Source organism: Panicum virgatum, chromosome 5N (genome assembly GCF_016808335.1).
Source record: "Panicum virgatum strain AP13 chromosome 5N, P.virgatum_v5, whole genome shotgun sequence".
NCBI lineage: Eukaryota > Viridiplantae > Streptophyta > Magnoliopsida > Poales > Poaceae > Panicum > Panicum virgatum.
The window spans coordinates 1,082,823-1,105,663 of record NC_053149.1 but is presented as its reverse complement, the minus strand read 5'-3'; the positions used below and the strand labels follow the sequence as shown (position 1 = coordinate 1,105,663).

The 22,841-nt window shown below is 41.6% G+C and overlaps 1 protein-coding gene and 1 long non-coding RNA gene across 2 annotated transcripts; both read left to right on the top strand.

The window, feature by feature from the left end:
* The first annotated feature begins 1,182 nt into the window (after window positions 1-1,182).
* On the top strand, window positions 1,183-4,284 carry LOC120676811. The gene is made up of 4 exons (XR_005675999.1): window positions 1,183-2,616; window positions 2,949-3,395; window positions 3,621-3,674; window positions 4,012-4,284. It is a non-coding gene; the product is annotated as an uncharacterized LOC120676811 (long non-coding RNA).
* An 8,033-nt stretch (window positions 4,285-12,317) lies between these two features.
* LOC120672562 lies at window positions 12,318-22,807 on the top strand. Its single transcript, XM_039953045.1, has 6 exons — window positions 12,318-12,489; window positions 13,647-13,827; window positions 15,061-15,524; window positions 15,605-16,707; window positions 20,646-22,367; window positions 22,453-22,807. The coding sequence occupies exons 2-5, from the start codon at window positions 13,709-13,711 to the stop codon at window positions 22,257-22,259; spliced, it is 3,300 nt and encodes a 1,099-aa protein (XP_039808979.1). The 5' UTR covers window positions 12,318-12,489; window positions 13,647-13,708; the 3' UTR covers window positions 22,260-22,367; window positions 22,453-22,807.
* Window positions 22,808-22,841: the final 34 nt, after the last annotated feature.

Genomic DNA, 22,841 nt, shown 5'->3' with positions numbered 1-22,841 from the left:
CACGAAATTGATTGACAAAGTTAGGTTCATATTAAACTATGATTATAGTAATTCGATATCGAAAAAATAAAATATTATTGAAGTAATTGTGTTGGTCAAATTAAGTCCCATTGATTCTAACAAGAAAATTTCATCATCATCATCCATTTGTATAGCTCTAGATATTTTTTATAAGTTGACTCAAAATTGAGTAACCACAAAGTCAAAGTGATTTGATTTGATTGGACTACTGTTACAATTGAGGTTCGTGCGAATTGATGTACGTGTTTTGAAAAGTAAACCAACCCATAAAACACTCTTCCAGATAGCCAAAAGTCGTCGGGGCAAAAAAGTAGAGAGTATTATTAGTACTACATGTGGTACGTGATACGTATATAAATATAAGTACATGGTAACGTGGGTACGTATACAAGAGGATGCGTACGTACTATACGTCTATACCGTCACGACGACGCAGCCAGCTGTACGAGGCGCTATATATGCTGCATGCTGCGTCACTACTCACTACTGTACTTGCCATGCATGATGTGAGTGCATGCTTGCTTTTCACCCAACCGAGCAAGCAATGCAACCGATATTCTCCAAATGCCAAGTTCCCTCAACAATAACCTATATTGGCTAGAGCACGTATACATGTATATGAGTTCTTGCGGATTAGTAAGGTCGTATATATGCACGTTACTGATCTCTAAAATTTCAATCCTATCGTATATATATGAGTATTTTAATTATATACACATTTCAGTACTCACCTAGCTAGCTTGTTCTACTTGTACTTCTACACAAATAGATTAAAAAATTAAATGGGTTAATATAGAGGCCAGAATAATAGCCCCCTTGTGCCACTTAAACCAATTTCCCTCGCTGTATGAAATTCTAGCCACTACCCCAAACCGGAATTACCTTGGCGGCCGAAATAGGGCCGCCAAGGAATATAACATTTTCTTGGCGGTCTTACTAAACAACCAAGAAAAATATATACCTTGGCGGTTCGACAAAACTGCCAAAGAAACGTGCCATTTTCTTGGTAGTTCAGCTAAGCCGCCAAGTAAACATGTAATTTTCTTGGTTGCTGGACTAAACCGCCAAGTAATATGTGTAATTTCCTTGGCTATTTGACTAAACCGCCAAGTAATATGAATTTTCTTGGCGGTTTGGTGGCCAAGGTAATGGTTGTTAATACTTGTTTTCACTTATTAAAATATACAATACATGCTTGTTATATACTTTTTCACTTACAATATATAGCGTATGCTTGTTAAGTACCTATTTTGACTTAATATATGATATACTTGCTTTCACTTAAATATATATGACATAGTCTTCATGTTTTGTTGAGTTCATCACTAACACACATATGGCCCTTGTTATGTTTATTTAAACTCATATCGTACAAATTGTTTGAGTTGACTTATGGACTTATAACACTTAAACTTATTAATTTCACTCAAACATATACAACATCTAAAGTTTGACTTCAAAAATATTATGAGGTGTTCAAATCTTAAAGTTTGAGTTGAGTTATAAGAAACTATGTGAGAGATCCATTCTTTTATGAACAATGTATGATACCACTTTATCAAAACCATCTAAGGTTTTTATGGAAAGTTTATGGACCAAAAATATGTTGTCATGTTAATTTGTAGAATTTTTCAACCTAATTTAAGAATTATTGTAATTATTATGGTGTAATTTGAAAATAAAAGTTTGAATTGTCTATAGAAGACAATTGAAATTTTCATTCAGATCTGGGACATGGGCTACAATAGAACATATGAGCCTAAATATAATTTTTTTGTAATTTTTGGAATCTTATTGGAGGTGTACATAGTTCAATATGTAATTACTTTTGATAACCACGTAGAAATTCATTTAAATGGTAGAAAATATGAAATCTGTTAGGAAATTATTGAAATTTCTACAAGACAGCTAATATGTAGTATATTATATACCAAAAATATATTGGTATGTATAGTATAATGGTGCAATTAACTGAAAAAAAATAAAAAAACGCTAAGTAAGCCAGGCCCATTTAAGCCCAAATAGCCCAATATTTTCTGACCATCCACATGACCATATCCAATCCAACGACTCCAATCACGTGCTCAGACAAACCCTAGCAGCTCCATCCTCCTCCCCTCCCTTCAGCCTCTCAGATCCACTCGGGCGGCGCAGCCCTCCTGCAGGGAATTTTTTTTCCCGGCGCAGCCAGTCGTCGCAGCACCCTCCCACCCCAACGGTGCTGAGGGCGAGCTCCGACGGGCGGGTGCCGGGGCCAAGTTCCAGCGGCGCGCCAAAGGGCGGGCGTTGAGGGTGAGCTTCGGGTGGGTGCCGGGGTCAAGCTCCGGCGGCGCACCCAAGGGCGGGCGTTGACGACGAGCTCCGACGGGCAGGTGCTGGGGTCAAGCTCCGGCGGTGCCCCCAAGGGTCGTGCAGTCTGTTAAGATCCAGCAGGTGTGCCCCCGGCGGCTTCAGCTGCGGCCTCTCCTTGGGACTGCGAGGGCTCAAGGCCTGCGGGTGTGCAGGTGCTCTCACCTTCCGCGTCAGGCAGCACGCGAGGCTCCGAGAATGGAGACCTCCTCTTCTGGATCTAGCGCCCCACCCTCACGAGTCCAGGTACTTGTGTTTTCAGTGCCTCGAGAATGACTAGCATGCATGAATGTTCCTATTAGTTCAAGATCTCCCATAATCAAGACGAAATGTTCATAATAAACTTGAAGTGTTGGCTTAAATGTTTTTATCAATGTTGACATGGATTTGAGAGAAAGGGAAATACCAATGGAAAGATTAATCTATGGAGATGTGAGGTTTGGCAAACGGAAGTCACAATGTCACTAGAGTAGCAAAGAAATAATTCAGCATATAGTAGACTTGCTTATTCTAACAACCGGATACATGCTTATTCAAGACATGGTGGTAAACTTTTTTTTTCCTGCAAGCACCAACAGTTTCTGTCCATCGATGTCAAGTCTGAAGCGTGCTCATCAGACTACAGGTTCCGGTTCGAATCCATATAAGGAGTGTTGATTAGGTCAGGCATCAGTTACTCTTTAGTCCTTATCTATTTTGAATTAGAAAAGAATGTTTGGATGATGCAGAAGAGATGAACGATTCCTGACCAAAGATGGTAATTCTATCTCTCTTGGTTTCTCTGTCAACTACCTTTCCTCTGAGTTTGTGAGTGATAAATTATATCTTCAACCTTAAGTGATAAACTACATTTCCTCTTGATGTCTTTTCAGTATCATATTGACACTGATCTCACAATCTTCTTTAATTTTGCTTTCAGATGTAGTAGTGGATTTATGAGTTCTGAAGATGAATTCAGGCTATGGTTGTGCTGGGACCAACGTCCTTGGAGGGGGCTTTGGCCATATTGCTAAACCTTTTGCAAGGTGAGAATTGTCATCCATGGCTTCAAGGCAAAGATGATCAACACGATGTCCAGATACTTTGAGCTCTTTTCCTTCATTGTCAAATGATGCAACACTACTTTTATTTGAAACATAGCTATCGTCCTTCAATGTATAGACTATTTTCGTGACAGTTTTAACTATTTTTGTGACTATTTCTAGCTCTCATGAAATCTCTGTTTTCTGGTAACGCGTTGCAAACTTCAGTTCTTCTCCGGCTAGCTACATTAAATATCTGTGGATCTTCTTCAAGCCTCAAAGGTTAATAACTCAATCCTCCTCAGTTTAGACCCAGGAGTAGCTAATCAATCACTTTGCTGAAACATCTAAAATTTGTTGGAAAAAATAGGTAAATGTTTGGCATATGTTAAACAATCGGAACTACAGGCGGAAACTGTAATTTTGCAAAAGCCTTAATTTTAAAATATCTGCATTTTAGCAAGTCAATATTTGGTTGTACTCATCCAATGGCTTAACCATATTGTCTAAATAATGTGCAAATCCAGCTGATCTGTCTGATGTGGCTACTGAGATATGTCTTCAGAACTGATGTGTTTGTGTTGAGTAAAACTGAGTCATGAAAACTATCCTTTTGCAGGGTTCAATTTGACGACTTGGATAAGGAAGAAGTTGGTCTCCATGATTTTGTAGTGAGATGAGAGTAAACCTAGGTCTATAGATAACTATGATAAGTGTCTTGTATATTTAGATGCATGTGTTTACTCGAGACTTGTAGGATAAATGACTTGCAATGATCTTGGAGATGAGTCATTTTATTGCTTTTGAAAATGAGATCTTGCTTTTGATGTACGTGTTAAGATGAGTTGCTAAACGCATGGTTAATTGTATGTGTCTACATTTTAAAATTTTATTGATATGTTTTTTTTATTGTTAGTATTCATTTTCTTGGCGGTTGGCAGCCAAGGAAAGAGTTGCCAAGGAAACAACTAAATACCTTGACAATTGAGGGCCGCCGAGGTAACACCTTTGGTTGGCGGTCTTCAACTGCCAAGAAAAAATATTAACTTGGCGGTTGTCAACCGCCAAGAAAAAGTATTAACTTGGTGGTTGCCAACTGCCAAGAAAAACAATTAACTTGGCGGCTGGAACAAACCGCCAAGAATGAGATTTCTTGGCTGCCGGCTGCCAAGAAAATCGAGTTTTCTTGGCTCTCTACTCTTGGCGCATTTTGCTTGGCGGTTAGCCGTCAAGAACTGTTTCCTTGGCGGTTTTTGGCCGCAAAGGCAATTCCAGATTCTGATAGTGAGCGCACAAGGATGTCTATATACTTGCGGGGATTTGAACCTAGGATGCCTATTTGGATGACTGGCCTAATGACCATCTGGGTTATCTTCCCCTCTACATAAGTACTTATTACGACAACTCCTTTATTTTGATTCGAATACACACATATTATTCCTAGTATATATTCTCTTTCATCAAACTTTTCTAAATGTTGACTATTCATATATATGAAAAATTACATGGACCAGCAGTTTACGTAATTGTTGCTAGATTTATCGTGACGAATATTTTTGAAAAAAAACATTAAATTAACATGTTTCTAAATTCATATTTTGGGTACAAATTGCTGATTAAAATTTTACCTTATACACAGACCATGCATGTCCATATCATCATACGCATCAAGAGCTGTAGACCGAAATTATCGAGTGATGCAAGAACAAGCTATTATACCTGCATTGAATTATATATGACGAAATGAAATGAATGAAATGCGCGCTTGGCAGGCTGAAATATGGAAATGTTGCAGCCTTGCTGGTGCCAGCTGGCTGCTTGTGCTCATATAGAAACCTAGGCCGAAATATTTAATTCTATATTTAATATTTTAAATGTGAAAAGATTCTCTTTCAAAATTCTAAAACTGGAGAACTAAACACGCCCTAGTTCTCGCTCTCAGGCAGCCAGCCCGAGTGTTGCGGTCCTCTTAAATCAAATCACGGCTACGTGCAGTCTGCACCTTCCCGTCTAGTTTTTTCTTCCATAGTTCTCACAACTAGAATATTAATCCTATCTAGTTTTAAACCTCACCGTATTGAAAAAATAGGTTAATTTTAAGTAGCTAGCTAGGTCACATCATCATCTGTTCACGAGAACAACTATAGCTAACAAGTTGTTCATCTCACCTTTTTTTTATCATGCACAGCATATATGATTTCAATAGGCGCAACTTAATTGAACCCCAAAACTGACTCGCTCGGCAACGAATAGCTAGCATACTGGTTACTAATTAGTACTTAATTACGCTCCGCTAAAAAAACTAAAAGGACGCTTAATTATTTTTTACGAGAGAGAATATTGCAGCGAAAAGAAAACGAAAAGGACACAGGCTAATATACTCGACACAACGCTTCGTCATCGCTAGCATGCATATATATATATATACATATATATATACATATATATATATAGAGAGAGCTAAAATGCATTCTTTTGGCTATACATGAGAACGGAGATGATTACTAGCTAGCTCATGTTCGTATATATGCTTTTCTTCCCGGCCTGACATATATGCATGCTAGCTGCTAGGCTAGATTCCCATGTCAAGTACACACACTGAAAAGTGAACACACACACACTATCTGCATGTATGCCTGCCCATATGGACCAAACAAAAACCAATACCCATCACCTGCTCCTGCTGCCTGTCTCAGACCAGAGACGCCGTGCGTCTGGCCGGCTGCAGCTAAGCGTTTGCTACTTAATTTGCTAATTAGGTTAGTTGCATGGCCTGCGGCATATATAATTAAATTAAGCCCATGATACCTTCCTTGACCATCTAGTTAGTGGTTCTTATCATGACGTCAAATCGGACACTAAATTATTATTCCAGCTTGCAGGACGAACCCCATATGCCTCTCTCTCTCTCTCTGCCATTTAATTTTTGCCATCCTTTAATTTATTTTCTATATACTACCTCTAGCAGTAGTGACCGAGTATCCTCTAAACAGTTTGCGTGGTTCTAGATCATTTCTTGGCTCGACGCTAATCTTTGGATCCACGAATAACTAACTCCAGCTAAGATCAAGAACCCTAGCTATTCTATTTTCCCCAGTAGCCTTATCGATGGGACGTTGCAGTTATTATTTGATTCCTAGTTTTTTCCACCAAGGAGTAATGCTCTACGTACCAGACATTGTACCTGTAGATGAAATTAAACTTCAACTCAATTCCATTTCGGTACTTGTTGTACAAAAAACTTCGGTTTCGACTCCACAACTGGTCGCAACTAACTAGCATGAATCGATGTACAACTAGTAGTGTCTGATGGGACTGTATATACATCCTCCACCACTAGTACAGTACAGTGTGACGCAACATAGCTACTTAATTATATACAAGATCAATATGACGGCAAAATTTGGCAGCATGTGCTTTGATCAAAACACGTCGACGTAGTGATTATATAGATATATAGAGCCTGCAGGAAGATGAATATGTGCAACTCCAAAACGATACTTTGTTCGTTTTTATCTAGGACCTTTAATTTATAGCCACTTTGTTTTATATAAAGAATGCTTACATTTGGTTAATGTTATACATTAAATGCACTAATAATGCATCAACATCTACAGCATTAATTGCACTACGCCATATAAATGCACTTTTAAGACATATTTATGGTGGATTTAATATAACTATTTTTATTTTGTAGATGTTGGTACATTTTCTCTACAACTTTGGTCGAAATTACATAATTTTAACTTAGTAAGACAAACCGAGCAAGTATGACAATACCAGTTTGGATCCTTAATAGCTAATAGCCGTAAACATAGAGTAAGACATGTATCAACTAAGCCAAAAAGGGTAAAGATGAAAAGTAGACAGGTAGGTTTTGAAAAAAGAAAGGGCCTCCGTTCAAATATACCTTGCTTGGAGTAGTTGTGTCATGGATATGGGATCCCGCAGCCACACCACACGGCAGTGGAATACATAGGCTGTGTGGGAGTCAAAGGTATACACATGAGGGGGATGAGTGAAAATTATTTAACTTCAGTTTATTATTAGCTGCTTAGAAAAAAACACTTCAAGTTTTAAAACAGAAGCTAAGAAAACTCGAATGAACTGAAACTATTGTTCAAATAATTTGCTGATATTCTTTTTGCAGAAAAGTGCTTGTTACCATTTCATATATATGTCACAGAAAAGAAAAGCTGACCTTACTTTCTTATTTAGGATGATGTTGGTTTTCATCTTGAATTACCACCGGAAACTAGCTAGGTCGGTCATTCTTATAAAGCAGTCTATTAGTCCTTGCATATAATATAACCTTGTTAGCTATATGGATTATCTCTTTGTGAGGTAACATTTATTTTGTTTTCTATCTAAATTTTTTGTTTTGTATATATATAATCCCCTTTTAGTAGTTGGATCTAATAATATATCTAGCCGTCCAGAGAAACTCATTTCTTTTTAACTCAAGGCCTTTCCTTCTCTATCATCTACAACTCTACTTTTAAATCTCTTGTCTCTTAGAGCTCTCTTCCAACACCGCCGCCACCCACACATCACCTGATGCGTCGCCTCTCACCGATGCTAACAAACTCGTACAGACACTCCCATGCAACCTTTTTTTCTTTCACCAGTTGTCTTCTATCTCCATTGTCGTATCCATCAACACTGGTCATCACCAACTTATTCATGCTGGCAGGAGATTAACTAGGCACCCTACACGAACATCATCCAGTGCCACTCCAGCTGCATGTCTCCTCAATGATACGCTAAAGCCAATGTATTTAGACAAATTCACCCCCAAACCTAAACTTTCCATATTTCTCAAATTGATACAAAAAATTAAATTATTTTGAATTTTTATAAATCTTTATTTGGAAGATCAAACCTAGATCCAGTCATCCAACAACCTATTACTGCTGCCAGCTAAACCAATTCTGATGAGATACTGGTCATTTCTTTTTAACTTGAGGCCTTTCCTTCTCTATCATCTACAACTCTACCTTCCTTCTTTAAATCTATTGTCTCTTTAGAGCTCTCTTCCAACACCGCCGCCACCCACGTCACGTGATGCGTCGCCTCTCACAGATGCTAACAAACTCATATAGATACTCCTTGCAGCCTTTTTTTCTTTAACAAGTTGTCTTCCATCTCTAGTGTCGTATCTATCAACACTGGTCATCACCAACTTATTCATGCTGGCAGGAGATTAATTAGGCACCCCTACACGAACATCATCCAACGCCACGCCAGTTGCATGTCTCCTCATTGATACGCTAAAGCCAATGTATTTAGACAAATTCACCCCCAAGCGTAAACTTTCCATATTTTTCAGATCGATACAAAAAAATTATTTTAAACTTTTATTAATATATATTCGGAAGATCAATTCTAGATCCAGTCATCCGACAGCCTATTACTGCTGCCAGCTAACCCATTTTCGATGAGATACTGGTCAGGCACCCCCACCCAATTTCGCTCAGTGACATATAAATCACTCAAAATGGATTAATTTAGGTAAAGCCCCAACCACAAAAAACCATCTACCAAACCCAAAATCCATTAACCCTAACTGTTTTTGTTGGTAATTTCGAAACAATGTGAGATTTTGAAATTTTGGTGGACCTGAAAAAAGTAAATACTACATTATTTTCCTTTTGTTAATTCATTTTTTCACGGTTTGGCTGCTGCTAATATTGTTTGCGGGGTAATTTCACTTTCTATTAATTAATGTGGGGGTGTGGTGTATGGTGCAACTTGCAAGTATATCTCCTTGGTGCACTTGTGCTGTGCGCCTTGCAAGACCTTAGAAAAAAAACGTAAAGCCATCACAGCTAGCACAGCAGCAAACCACCACCATTCTTTTGTCCTTTTGCTTGCCACAGTCCCGTCTACTTTGAATGCTCCAACAAAGTCCCCCAGGTAGGGATGGCAACGGGTATATACCCGTCGGGTGGTGGCCACCCATACCCGTACCCGTTAGGATTAAATTTTACCCGTCGGGTTACCCGTACCCGCATACGGGTAAGAAAATGATTCCATACCCGTACCCGTCGGGTAATTTTTACCCGTCGGGTAACCCACACCCGAAATCATACCCGAGTATTACATATAAATATTAGACATTCACATGAAAAATAAATCATTACAAGCTTCATTTCAACAAGTTAATGGCTCATATGGGTTAACATGAGTTAGAGAGGGTTCAACAATATATATACTAGGAGGGTTTAATTGGATTTGAGCTAAATTCATAGGTCATATGGGCTAAAATGAGTTAGATACTTAGGCTCATTTGTTTTTCCTGCGGGTATTTCTTACCCACGGGTAGGCGGGTATGGGTAGTATAAACCTACACCCGTACCCGCCATACCCAATGGGTATAGGATTTTGTCCAATAATATACCCACGGGTAGAAAAATCATTCCATACCCGCCTTCTTATCGGGTAAAACCCGTCGGGTACTCGGGTTTCGGGTACCCATTGCCATCCCTACCCCCAGGGCACGGCACTTTCATTTGCCGGCCCCACCTCCGCTGGTTAGCCATGGTTGCGTCGGGTTAACCCACTGTGGTTAGCTGTTAGGGTTAGGGTTAGGGTTTCCTTTTGGTCTGCGTGCGTGGCGTAGGGGGGTCATGTGTGGCATGTGGGCGTGCCTGCGGCTGCTGCGTGGGTGGAGTAAAGAAAAGATAGTGCGATGGGTGTGTATGGATGGAGGATGGATTGGGTGGTGTGGCATCTGATGCGCCTCTCCCCCACCCATTTCTGCTCTCTGATTCTCTGCGCTCTCATTTTCTGTGATATCTCTGTGCCGCCACATACGATTGCGTGCGTCCATATGCATGTTGTGTACTAGGAACTTTGACACGATGCGGTCTTAAAAACTTTACTCCGCTTATAACTTTTCCTTTTCTTTTCTGAGGATACGAAGGAATATAATAAGTAATTGACACCTTTCATATGGAATAATATTTTTTTTTGTTAGGGAGAGAATTGAGAGTTATTATTTGGTAACTTTGTCAGATTTTTCTTTATTTATTATTTAGCCACTAGGTAACATAAGCCAAATATACCGATGAAGTAAATAAATGAGTATCAAGCTTGATCTTTCACAATATTTTTCACAGTGCATAATATTGATATCCACCTTATCTATGCATGATAAAATTGAGGTATGCATGACGAAGAATAACATTAATAGATTACCTATGACTTCGACACGATGAGGAGCGAGAAAAACATGAAAACCATGAAGTCGTCGTGGTAGAATAGCTATCTCCACATGTATCTGATCTAGGTAATAAGCCACGAAGCTTCTGTTGTGTCATGCATCTTTATGAGTTTCAAAAATATAATGACTGTTTCACCAACTTGCATGATCACATGATAAATACGTATGTGTGTGTCCTTGGTTTCAAAAAAGAATATGACCATATCACCAATGCATATGATCACAATGATAATATTCATGTATGCCTTGCATTCAAACAATTTTAAATTTAGGGTGGAAATAGTTTGGGTTAACATATTATCTTAAACTATAACAATCTAAATTTAACATGATAAGATATGGCAGGAGATAGTTTTGGTTAAAGAACTTTCCTACTTGAACGGTCGGTCTATATCATACATGATTCAAATTATAAGGCCTCTCTAAGTGTGTCATCCGCAAGTTAGATCGAGTGGGTGAACCATATAAGGCATTTCTAGTGTACAATTGTACATTTGGTCTAGATCTAACTTATATATCACCAATTGTATCTTAAGGAGAAACCACGAGGTTGATGCGATGTTTCCCAGTTAGGTCCAATCATGAGGTTGCTAGGGTTTCAGATAAGAAACCACACAGTCGATGTGGTATAATAATTGTTTGCCAGCAGTATCCGAATGTTATGGAGTACAATAGATGTATGCTGATTGTGTCCAGATGGGAAACCACGCGGTCGATGTGGTATAACAACAGTTGGTCATCTATATCCAGATGAGAAACCACATAGGTGAAGTGGTACAACACAGTTGTCTGCCAACAGTGTAGATAAGACACCACGTGGTTGATGTTGTATCACAGCCATTTGCCAACAATATCCAGATAAGAAACCACGTGGTCGATGAACGATATATTTACTGTTAGTGTCCATATAAAGAAGCCACGCCATCGATGAGCTGTTTGCCTGCAGTGTCCATATAAGAAACCACGCGTCCGATGAGTTGTTTGCCAGTAGTGTCCAGATAATAAACCACACGACCGATGAGCTGTTTGTCAACAATGCCCAGATAAGAAACCACACGGCCGATGAGTTGTTTGTCAGCTGCATCCAGATAATAAACCACGCTGTTGATGTGGTTAATAGATGCTCTGCCAGCTTTGTCCAGCTAAAAACCACATAGTCAGTATAGTTTTAGTGATGTTACTTGATTTGTGCCTAGCGCATTAATCATGCAATTTCCTATAGTTTTAGAAAATACTGATTGTTTCACCAACTCATATGAACACGTGATAAATACCGTGTATACTCTGAATTCAAACGATTTCAAATTTAGGATGGAGATAGCGCGTCGGTTATCTCATCTACCTTCGGTTCGCCCACCTACCTATGACTCATCTAACCGTTCGATAGAAAATAAACAAACGGTCAAGATAATTCATATGGTCAAAAGCATATATAGAAAATCTGCTCTGGTTCTTTTTCCACGGTTAATAATTACGGCAGCAACCGGCGCAGTTGATCACAGTAGGCTAGCCCTGATTTTCTCTCAGCCCTGCAGCATGGGCAGCCGCTGACGTGGTGGCGTGGGGCGCCGGCCGCACACCTCCCGAGGACAGAAACATCCATGTCTACACAGCAGCCCTCCGCAGTTGATTACCATCCCCCCTCCCGCATTTCTTTTTCTCCCTCATCCCTTCTCTGATTCTCTCTCCCCCCTCCTCCCTGTCTCCCCCTCTCTCCCCCAGAAAACCCTAAAGCTTGCGCCTTTCCCCTCTCCCCACCCCCAAATTCCAGCCGGAGCCGCCGCCGCGTCGACCGGGAGCTGCCTCCTCCGCCCCAGCCTCGCCGCGATCTGGTCGCCGGCGCTCGCGACGCTTCCTGCCGTGCAACATCGGGTACGTCGCAGCGGTGATTGCTGTCCTTTTCTTCGCTTGCTTTCGTTTTCCCCTTCCTGGTTTGGTTTGATTTGATCCGTCTGCTCCCGTTTTCCTCGATCCGTTTGGGTTTTTTTTTCTGGCGGATTTTCCATCGTTTCGTCCCCAAATCTCGGTGGCCCTTTCTCGTACCAAATCGCATCGGTTTCTTCGGCTGCAGTCCAGTAGGTACTAGTACTAGCTGCGGTAGATTTATTACTCCGATGAGGAAAAAAAAATACCTTTTCTCGCTCCAGTTAACCTCTGCTCCGGTCGATTACGCTCGTCCGTTCCTGGATTATCGATTCCGCTGAGAAAGATCTGTTCTTCGTATCCGCGCATGGGGGTTTGGTGGGTGGTCCAGCAAGTTTTTCTCGCGACGGAGATCTGCTCCGCCTTCGCCTATGCCTATCCGCCGATCCGGCGGAGAAAAAGGTCGCAACTTTCGTCAGGTTCGGCAGCTATCATTTCATGGATCTCGCGACGCGCTCGTTAGGTCCGATCAGTGATTCAGTGGTGCGTTTGGGGTCCGCGCCGTCGCTGTGCTACTGTTTCCCTTGCTTGCCCGGTCAGTCGCTCGCTTTGCTTCGTGTGGGGACTTCGGCTTTGCCAGGGGCCAGCTGTGCCCTGTGTGTGGGCCCCCTCTTGGGACCCGAGCCGTAGCTTACTGCGCCCGCATGGAAGCCGTGGCTGCCTATATTTCATGTCGCGAAAAATGCGGGCCTTGCGTGGATTCTTGCAGATGGGAGTGGGCTACCGTGTCAGAGTTAATATGGCGAGGGCAATTATGTTTGCATAGCCATGCATGGAAGTTAATCATGTTTATCTATCTCGGCTTACTGGATAATTAACCTTGTTTGTTTAGTTTTACTGTCTGGGAATGGATTAATCTGAATTCTAGGTTGCATTCATTTCTTTCCTTTGTCGGGATGTATATATATAAATGGTTCGTTATGCTGTGCTATATTCTATGAAGGAAGATACATATACACAGTCTGTGTTATGTTGGGTTGTATACAGTTAGTTTGACGTGCGCTGTTTCCTTCTTCCTATACATTTTTGTATCAGTTATATCTTTCTGCAGTCTCGGTGATCCAAGATGTGTATGACAGGTCATGTAATGCTTGCTGTTTGTGCAGGAATGTGCCTGCTGTTTCGTTTTGTTCCAAGATCACAGAACTGACGTGACAAAGTTGTAGCAATGGAAGCTGTTGCTCAGACTATTGGAAATGAAGCAGTGGAGGAGCTAGGGCGTCTACCTACAGTGGCTGAACCTGATGACAGACCAGCAGAGCTCGAATGTGACCATTTCTCCATGAGGTGATCTTTTCTATATTCAGATGCCTGCATTTCTTTCATTGACTGGTATATATGCCTTTGCACCTCTAGCAGTACAGCATTGTTTATGGCTGAGCAAGGTTAATCACACTTCTGCATATATGTAATATTCTTCTTTTACAAAATCATCCATTATTTGTGACACACTGATTAATATCCATAGGAACATTTGGTTCGATTTGATCAGTAGATCCATTGATTCAGATGCACACAGTTTATGTTATTTATTTTGATTTTCCTTATGTGTCTATCTTCATTTGCCGTGTATATATTATGTCTTATCTATGCATATTGCTTTTGCCACCCACCCGTCACACGCGCACACACACATGCACATGCACATATATATAGAGAGAGAAAGAGTGGGACACACACACACAATGGTGTTCCATTCATATTTAAGGTGTTCAGTGTTTCATCTGTTGACAAGGATTTAAAGATCTGTCTTCTTTTCTTTTTCTCTCTCTTGGAGAGTTTTCCCAGATGGATTTAACTCTAATACCCCTTGTCAAATTGATGTAGATTGAACTCACAGTTATAACAGGCTAAAAGCGTAAATAGGGCAATTCTTACCCCTAAGTGGTTAGTCATGCCATGATTTTTTAAAGTTTTTCTTTTGTTAAGAATTGGGTTGTAGCAATGCAGTATGTTTACCAAGAGTGCTAGTTCTTCCTTCGATTCAAGATACCAAATGCAGCAGCATAATGTTGACTTGTTAGTTTGAGATTTATTCAGAAATCAGAACAGACCGTAAAATGTTGCTTTGGTAGACAGTCCTGTACATGTCTGGCATTATATTGGATGATTTTAGCTTTATGAGTCCTCTGTTCAGTTTAATACCAGCCAAGTAGAAATGAATGTAAATGTTTCAATCTTTATGTGTTAGACACTCACAAAATATAATGGGATGACATGCATGTTTGGTTTATCGGAAATTCTCTTATCTTTGTTTGATGTGTGTTTGCATTAGTTACTGGCATATCGGTATAGGATACTTAGTGTCTCACTTACCTCACAAATGTGCATGTTAATAATAAGGGCCCTTTTCTGGACTACAGTATTTTTGTTCAAGCCATGAGTGAGACTGGCTTTGCCCAGCTTTTGATAGAGTAGTGCTTTTGGATTTTGAAGCTGTTATATCCCCTTCTTATCACAAACATTTGTTGTTTTATATATGCATATATTGTGAGTTTTATTGATGATTACTTTTGGCAGGGGGTATGTTGCTATGCGTCAGAAGAAGGATCCAAAACTGTGCTCTCTTCAGATTTTCCGTAACCAGCAACAATATGATGAACACCATAACATCTCGTCCCCACTTTTGGTGGCAAAGTATCAACGATGGAATTGCTCAAGTTGCTTGAATAGAGTGAAAACTTCAGGTCACAGAACTACATCTGAAACTGTTCCTACGCAGCAGGATGGAGATGGTTGCTCCATTTCAATTATTCGGACTTTACCTTATAATATTAGTTCCAGAAGACTGTTTTCTTGCACACAACAATCATCTCAAGGGAATGGTGCTGATCAATCAACTGTTTCAAAGAGTGTCCAAGAATGCAATTCGAAATGCAGTTCTCCTGAGAACAAAGCAGTTACTGCAGAGAATGTTCCAGCCACATCCACTGAAAAAAATGTTCCAGACACATTCGTCGAAAAAAGTGTTCCAGCCACACAAGGTATGGCTGTGCTCAGTGAATTCCTAACTACTATTACTTTTATTTGTATACAATAAGCTAATATGATGCTATATCCTCAGATTTGCAGGGCTCCCCAAATAATCTTGATGTACCGGAAAATATCTTGAATGCTGTGTCCATGGATGTTACTGATTTGCCTGATGTTCCTCAGATAATATCAAGCAAAGAAAGAAATGGCACACCGAGTCAATGCAGTCCAAAACCGTGTGAAGTGCCAAATGAAGATGAAAACAGAACAGTTCAAGATGTTCCGGATGTTGACCAAAATGAGTCCAGTGATCATAAATCAATATCTGGTCACAAAGGCTCTAAACAATTATCTGGGCAAAAAAGCAACCAAGTTCGCAACCAGGGTCCACGAAGAGCAGCTCTAAAAAGAAATGTTGGATCTGATGGTAAGAACAAAAAGAACAAATCCACTGGCTTGGCTAATATTTCAGATCTCAAATTTTCTCAAAGAAAGCCAATAAAGACAAGGCTAATATCGGAACTCATAGACAGTCAGATTGGGGGTTCTACAGATGCCATTGAAGCTGACAATGCAAAAACTGGTGATATCTGTGAGAGTCATAAAAGCAAAATGCCACTTGAGGTTGGAGAGGATGATGACACTCCTGTTAGCAATCAGAAAGTGTGTGAGTTCCAATCAATGGCTGTCAAAGACAAGGCAAAACTCAGAGGAGCAGAAAACGTTGATGATGGATCTTCTCTAATGAACTGGCTGAGAAAAACTCATAAGAAAGTTAGAAAAGAGAAAAGGGGCTCAGGACACAAGAATTTTGATTCTTCTACTGTTTCAAACTCTAATCCAGATATACCTGCTTCCACTGACATGCAGCATGGTTCTATACCAGTTGGCGACCTGGGACAGGAAAATGTGCTATCTACTAACAGTGGCAAGCATGAGAATGAAAACGCACTGAATATGCAGAAGGCTGATATGCAGAAGGCTGATGACCTGTGCCAAAATGAATCAGAGAACTTGAAACAGAGGTTCTCATCAAACGGAAAATCAACGATTTTGCTAAAGAGGAAAGTTCTTTTACCTGCCACTTCCTGTGGTGATAACACTGAGAACAGTTCTATAAAGAGAAGCGCGCTCAGGACAGATGATTTGCGTCAAATGGAATCTGAAGGCACCGAGCAGAGATGTCTGACAAAGGTACGGTCAAGAATAATTTCTTGCTTTTGGATATGTTCTTGACTTTATTCTTTGTTTTCAATTTTCATTTTTTTTTTGAAACGAACATGCTGACTGGAAGACTCTCTCTCCTGAGTCGTTTCAGCATAGCCGGTCCCAAGCCCGGGTAAAGGAGGAGGGTTGCGTTAGGTTTTGACAAACCAGTATAAAAAATAGCCACTCTAATGGATTTGAAACCCATAAGAAACTCATTGGGGTGTAACCCTCTTAGCGACGCGCTACATCGGAACCCGGGTGTGGTGATAAATGGGCAAGGGCCGGGTCGCCATCCCTCCAAGGGCGTGTCGTATCGTGACCTGGGTACGATGATAAGTGAGCAAGGTTCGGGTCGTTACCTGAATGGTGCGCTACATCTACGCCCGGGTGTAGTGAAAAATGAGCAAGGGTCTTCGCACTTCCCTCGACGGGTGCGAAGGGTAAGGAAGCTAGCCGAGCCAACTAGGATTCGTATAGGTAGCTGGAACGTAGGGTCCCTAACGGGTAAGTTGCGAGAGCTAGTTGATGCAGCAATTAGGAGGCGTGCAAATATTCTATGCATTCAGGAGACTAAATGGAAGGGCCAGAAGGCGAAGGAGGTTGAGGATACTGGCTTCAAGCTTTGGTACACGGGAGCAACTCCGGGTAGGAATGGTGTAGGCATCTTGATTGATAGGAGCCTTAAGGATGGAGTCATAGAGGTTAGAAGGCAAGGTGACCGGATTATCCTAATCCGGAATCTGGTTTGTAGTTGGAGATTCGGTTTTGAATGTGATCAGTGATTATGCCCCTCAGGTAGGCCTTAGTGAGAGCACCAAGATGCAGTTCTGGGAAGATCTAGATAGCATGGTTAGTACCGTGCCTACCAGCGAGAAACTCTTCATAGGAGGAGATCTCAACGGCCATGTGGGTGCGACTAATGTAGAGTTCGAGTGAGTGCACGGGGGTTTTGGGTATGGTAGCAGGAGTCGAGGGGGAGGATGTGTTGAACTTCGCGTTAGCCTACGACTTATTGATAGCGAATGCCGTGTTTAAGAAGAGGGAATCTCATCTTGTGACGTTTCGTAGTGGACAACACTCGAGCCAGATCGACTTTATCCTTGCTAGGAGGGAGGATAGACATGATTGCTTAGATTGTAAGGTGATACCTGGGGAGTGTGTTGTCCCTCAACACAAGCTTGTGGTGGCGGACTTTCGTCTTCGGGTACGTGTCCACCGGGACAAACGTGCCAAGATTGCGAGAACAAAGTGGTGGAAGCTTAGAGGGGAAGCGGCACAAGCGTTTAAGGAAAGGATGCTAGGTGAGGGGCCTTGGGAAGAAGGAGAAGACGCAGATGACATGTGGCTAAAGATGGCAACATGTGTTCGGAAGGTGGCCTCAGAGGTGTTTGGCGTGAGTAGGGGAGGCAAATAGGAGGGAAAAGACACCTGGTGGTGGAACGACGAGGTGCAAAGGGCTATTAAGAAGAAGAAGGAGTGTTTCAAGCGCCTCCACCTTGACGAAAGAAGGGGAGAAGGACATTTATAGAATGACTATGATCTGCGAGTGGAAGACAAGGGACATCAACCAAATCAAATGCATTAAAGATGGGACAGATCGACTGCTAGTGAAGGATGAGGAGATCATGAATAGATGGAGAGAGTACTTCGACAAGTTGTTTAATGGGGAGAGTGAGGGCCCTACCCTTGAGTTAGATGATTTTTTTGACGATACCAACAGACGTTTTGTGAGGAGAATTCAGGAGGTAGAGATCGGGGAGGCTTTGAAGAGGATGAAAGGAGGTAAAGCGCTGGGCCCTGATGGTATCCTCATTGAGGTGTGGAGATGCCTAGGAGATAGAGCAATAGTATGGTTAACTAAGCTTTTTAATCTCATTTTCCGGTCAAACAAGATGCCGGAAGAATGGAGAAGTATATTAGTACATATCTTCAAAAAATAAGGGCGATGTTCAAAGTTTAACTAACTACCGTGGGATTAAGCTGATGAGCCATACGATGAAGCTTTGGGAGAGGGTTATCGAGCATCGCCTAAGAAGAGTGACAAGTGTGACCCAAAATCAATTTGGGTTCATGCCTAGAAGGTCAACCATGGAGGCGATTTTCTTAATTCGACAATTGATGGAGAGATATAAGGAGCAGAAGAAGGACTTGCACATGGTCTTCTTTGACCTTGAGAAGGCATATGACAAAGTACCGAGAAATATCATGTGGTGGGCCTTGGAGAAGCACAAAGTCCCAACTAAGTACATTACCCTCATTAAGGATATGTACAAGGATGCGACGACGTTTGTCTGGACATATGATGGCAACACCACTGACTTTCCTATTAACATAGGCCTATACCAGGGGTCAGCATTGGGCCCTTATTTATTTGCTTTAGTGATGGATGAGGTCACAAGGGATATACAAGGTGAGATCCCTTGGTGTATGCTCTTTGCTGATGATGTGGTGCTAGTTGACGAGAGTAGGGCAGGGTTAATAGGAAGTTAGAGCTGTGGAGACGCACGTTAGAGTCGAAAGGGTTCAGACTTAGTAGGACTAAGACCGAGTACATGATGTGCGATTTCAGCGCGACTAGGCATGAAGGGGGAGACGTTAGTCTAGATGGGCAAGTGGTGGTCCAGAAGGATACTTGTGTGGGTAAGGCTTGGGGCTTAAAAACAACCCTTCCCCAGACCCCGCACAGTGCGGGAAGCCTACGGCACTGGGTACGCCCCTTTTAGGATCGGTGCTACAAAAGGATGGCGACATTGATGAAGATGTTAGGCATAGAATTTCAGCTGGCTGGTTGAAATGGCGGCAAGCTTCTAGCATCTTTTGTGACAAGAGGGTGCCACAAAGCTAAAAGTCAAATTTTATAGAACAGCAATTCGTCCAGCGATGTTATACGGTGCTGAATGTTGGCATACAAAAAGGCGATATGTCCAACAACTGAGTGTAGCAGAGATGCAGATGTTGCGGTGGTTTTGCGGGCACACAAGGAGGGATAGAGTCCGGAACGAAGTTATTCGGGATAGGGTCGGGGTGGCACCAATTGAGGAGAAACTTACCTAGCATCGGCTGAGATGGTTTGGACATGTCCAACGAATGCTTCCTGAGGCGCCGGTGCGTAATTGAGTTCTTGAGCAGGTCGATAATATAAAGAGGGGTAGAGGTAGACCTAAACTGACGTGGGATGAGTCGGTTAAGAGAGGCCTTAAGGATTGGAATATCTCTAAAGAGATAGCTTTGGATAGGAGCGCTTGGAGACTAGCTATTAATGTGCCTGAACCTTGAACTTATTTCTTTCGGGTTTCATCTCTAGCCTACCCCAACTTGTTTGGGAAAAAAGACTATGTTGTTGTTGTTGTTGTTTTGAAACGAACAATTTTCAATTTTTAGTCATATCTTCTATGTAAATAGATGAACTGAAATTTATCAGAAGAAAATTCTTTAGAATTCTTACATAATATGTAAATAGATAGTGTATTTATTTACCTGCTTTACCTGCTTTTGCTGACCTGAGTAGCCAAACTTTGTCCGCTACAGCCTTCATTTTTGTGGCATTTGTGAGTACCACTTTGCTCGCATGCCATCTATACTAGTCGTGTGTACACCACTGGAATTGTTTTATGGCATCTGTGCCCACACCACTCTGCCTGTGTGCTATTTGATCTAACCATTTGTGTGTATGCCACTGGAAGCACAAATTCCATTTACATACACACAAATAGTTTGCTTGGGATAGGTAGTGAGTTAAGTAGTGAATACAAAATGACCTGCACTCTCTTTGTAAACTAGTATGATATATTTTATTGGTAAAAGCAATGGAAACTCCATACTGAAAATTTATCATACTGCTCTGGAAATATTGCTCCCTCTTATACTGTTCTGGATTCGTGGATATTATGAAATATTCAGATTTATTTTATTCATCGCCTCAGGTTTCTCTTGGTAAGCGTCATATCCTTGGGTCTGATTTTCACAACCAGAATGTACCCAAGAATAAGAAGAAACGAAGGCTAAAGGTGCATGAGAAACAGAATGTGATAGATGACATCCCCATGGACATTGTTGAACTTCTTGCGAGAAATCAGCATGCGAGACAAATGATGACTGGTACTGATTCTTTGGAAAACAGTCATACTCAACCCAAGATAGCTGAAGTTGATTCTGCTGAAATTTCTGCCAAGGATGGTCCCATTGATGCATCAACAGTGCTTGACACTAATTTCCAGAAGTCTTTGGCATCAGAAAGTAGGAGGAAATCTTTACAGGGTTGTGCATCATCCAGCACAGCAGCTGCCAATGTGCATCTGCAGGATTTACATACACAGAAACCATCACAGTGTCATGCAGCATCCAGCACCGAGATTCCCAACGGTCATGGTCCGGAATCACATATGCAGAATTCGTTACAGGTTCATGCATTACCCATTCCTGGGTCTTTCAATGTGTACCCTCCAAAGCTACGTGTCCCTGACATTTTAGAGTGTACCCAGGAACAACAGACACATTTCTGCAGGGATGAAGAAGTCACCATTGCGTGTACCTCTCCAATATTTTCACATCATCAACATATTTCTGAAGTACCCACTCAGAGCTGGAGTAATGTGAGGGATAAGAAGTTAATGTGGGATTCTTTCAAGACAGCTTCAAGGAATTCACCAACATCAACATATGGATTTCAGTTCAGAAATAGAGTTCGAGAAGTTGATCCTCGTCCCATTCCTGTGTATGGAGCTTCTAATGACTATGCAACTCAGCAGCCAGTAACTGCGGCTGTAGACCAGTACACAAAGGAAGCAGTTAACCAGGTCCATCCGAGAAGTGTTCCAAGCACAGCATTAACAATGGAGGTTGGTAGGCTGTACGATCAAAGTATTGCTGGACAGTCAGGCCTTTACCCAAAAGAGCCCATGGCTGCCACACATCTTCTGGGACTTATGGATCCATCAACTGCACGAGGCTTCACAAACTATCAAAGAGCTAGCAGGCGCCAGATGGAACTCGAAACACAAAATCTCGGTTCACAGTATGCACAGCATAATCAGTACAATGCATCACCCAGCACATCATATGGAAGTCACCAAACTGAAAAGGTTCCATTGAGGCTGCAAGACTTGGCACGGCATCAGGTCGAGAAAAATTTGCACAGACCTTTGCGCCCTCATCCTCGAGTTGGCGTGCTTGGTTCATTGCTGCAGCAGGACATTGCGAACTGGTCTGAAAACTGTGGGACACAGTCTGGGTACAGACTAGGTGTGTCTAAAGGGACATCATCATTTGATATAAACAGAAAAGGAAATTATGAGACCTTGAACTCTGGAATGCTCTCAGCAGGATGGAATGCCCTGCAATTGGGTTCTGTTACCTCTGTTGCGAATCCAGAACGTCCATTGCCAAGGTATGGTGTAACTCAACCTTGGACTGGTGGCACTGGGAAGTCAGTTGGTCCGCTGGATAAGCTCGTCAAAAAGGATATCTGTCAGACTAACAGAAACCCAGCTGATTTTACAATAATTAGCGACAAGAATGAGTATATGATAAGCCTTTGAGGCTAGAGGGGTGTGGATAGCCGAGGACATTTAGTTTCATACTTTGACCTGGTCAGTGTCAAGCGAATTGTCATTGGTAGAGGAAGGCTTTGCCGAAACTTTTGCAAGGTAGGATGCTCTCCCTTCCTCCCTTTAATTTTGCCAGGGATGGAAAACCGGATATTTTCTTACTTTCATGAGACTGTGCGTGCAGGTCTGGATTCGCTGCTTACTGGATGGAGAAGCAACAGGCACCATTGCCAGGTGAATGCAGTAGGCGAAGAGCTGATATCAGGTCGCTGTGGGAAAGCCCCCAATAAACTTATTTTGTTGTTGTGTACAAGAGGAACATTAAAGGTTTGTGGCCATAGAATGTTTTTGCCTGCTTTGTAAGTACCATAGTGGGGTTGTACACCATTAAATGTTGTTGTGGTTGTGCGATGTTTGTACACCTGATATCTACTCCTAACTGCTTGTGTGATTGTGTCTGTGGCTGAGAGTGTTGTAAAGCATCAAATTGCTGTGGTGAATGAAGTCTTAAAAGAAGGGAATGGCCGAACATTGGATAAGTTATGCTTCTCACAGCTGTTTGATTCCGTTCAC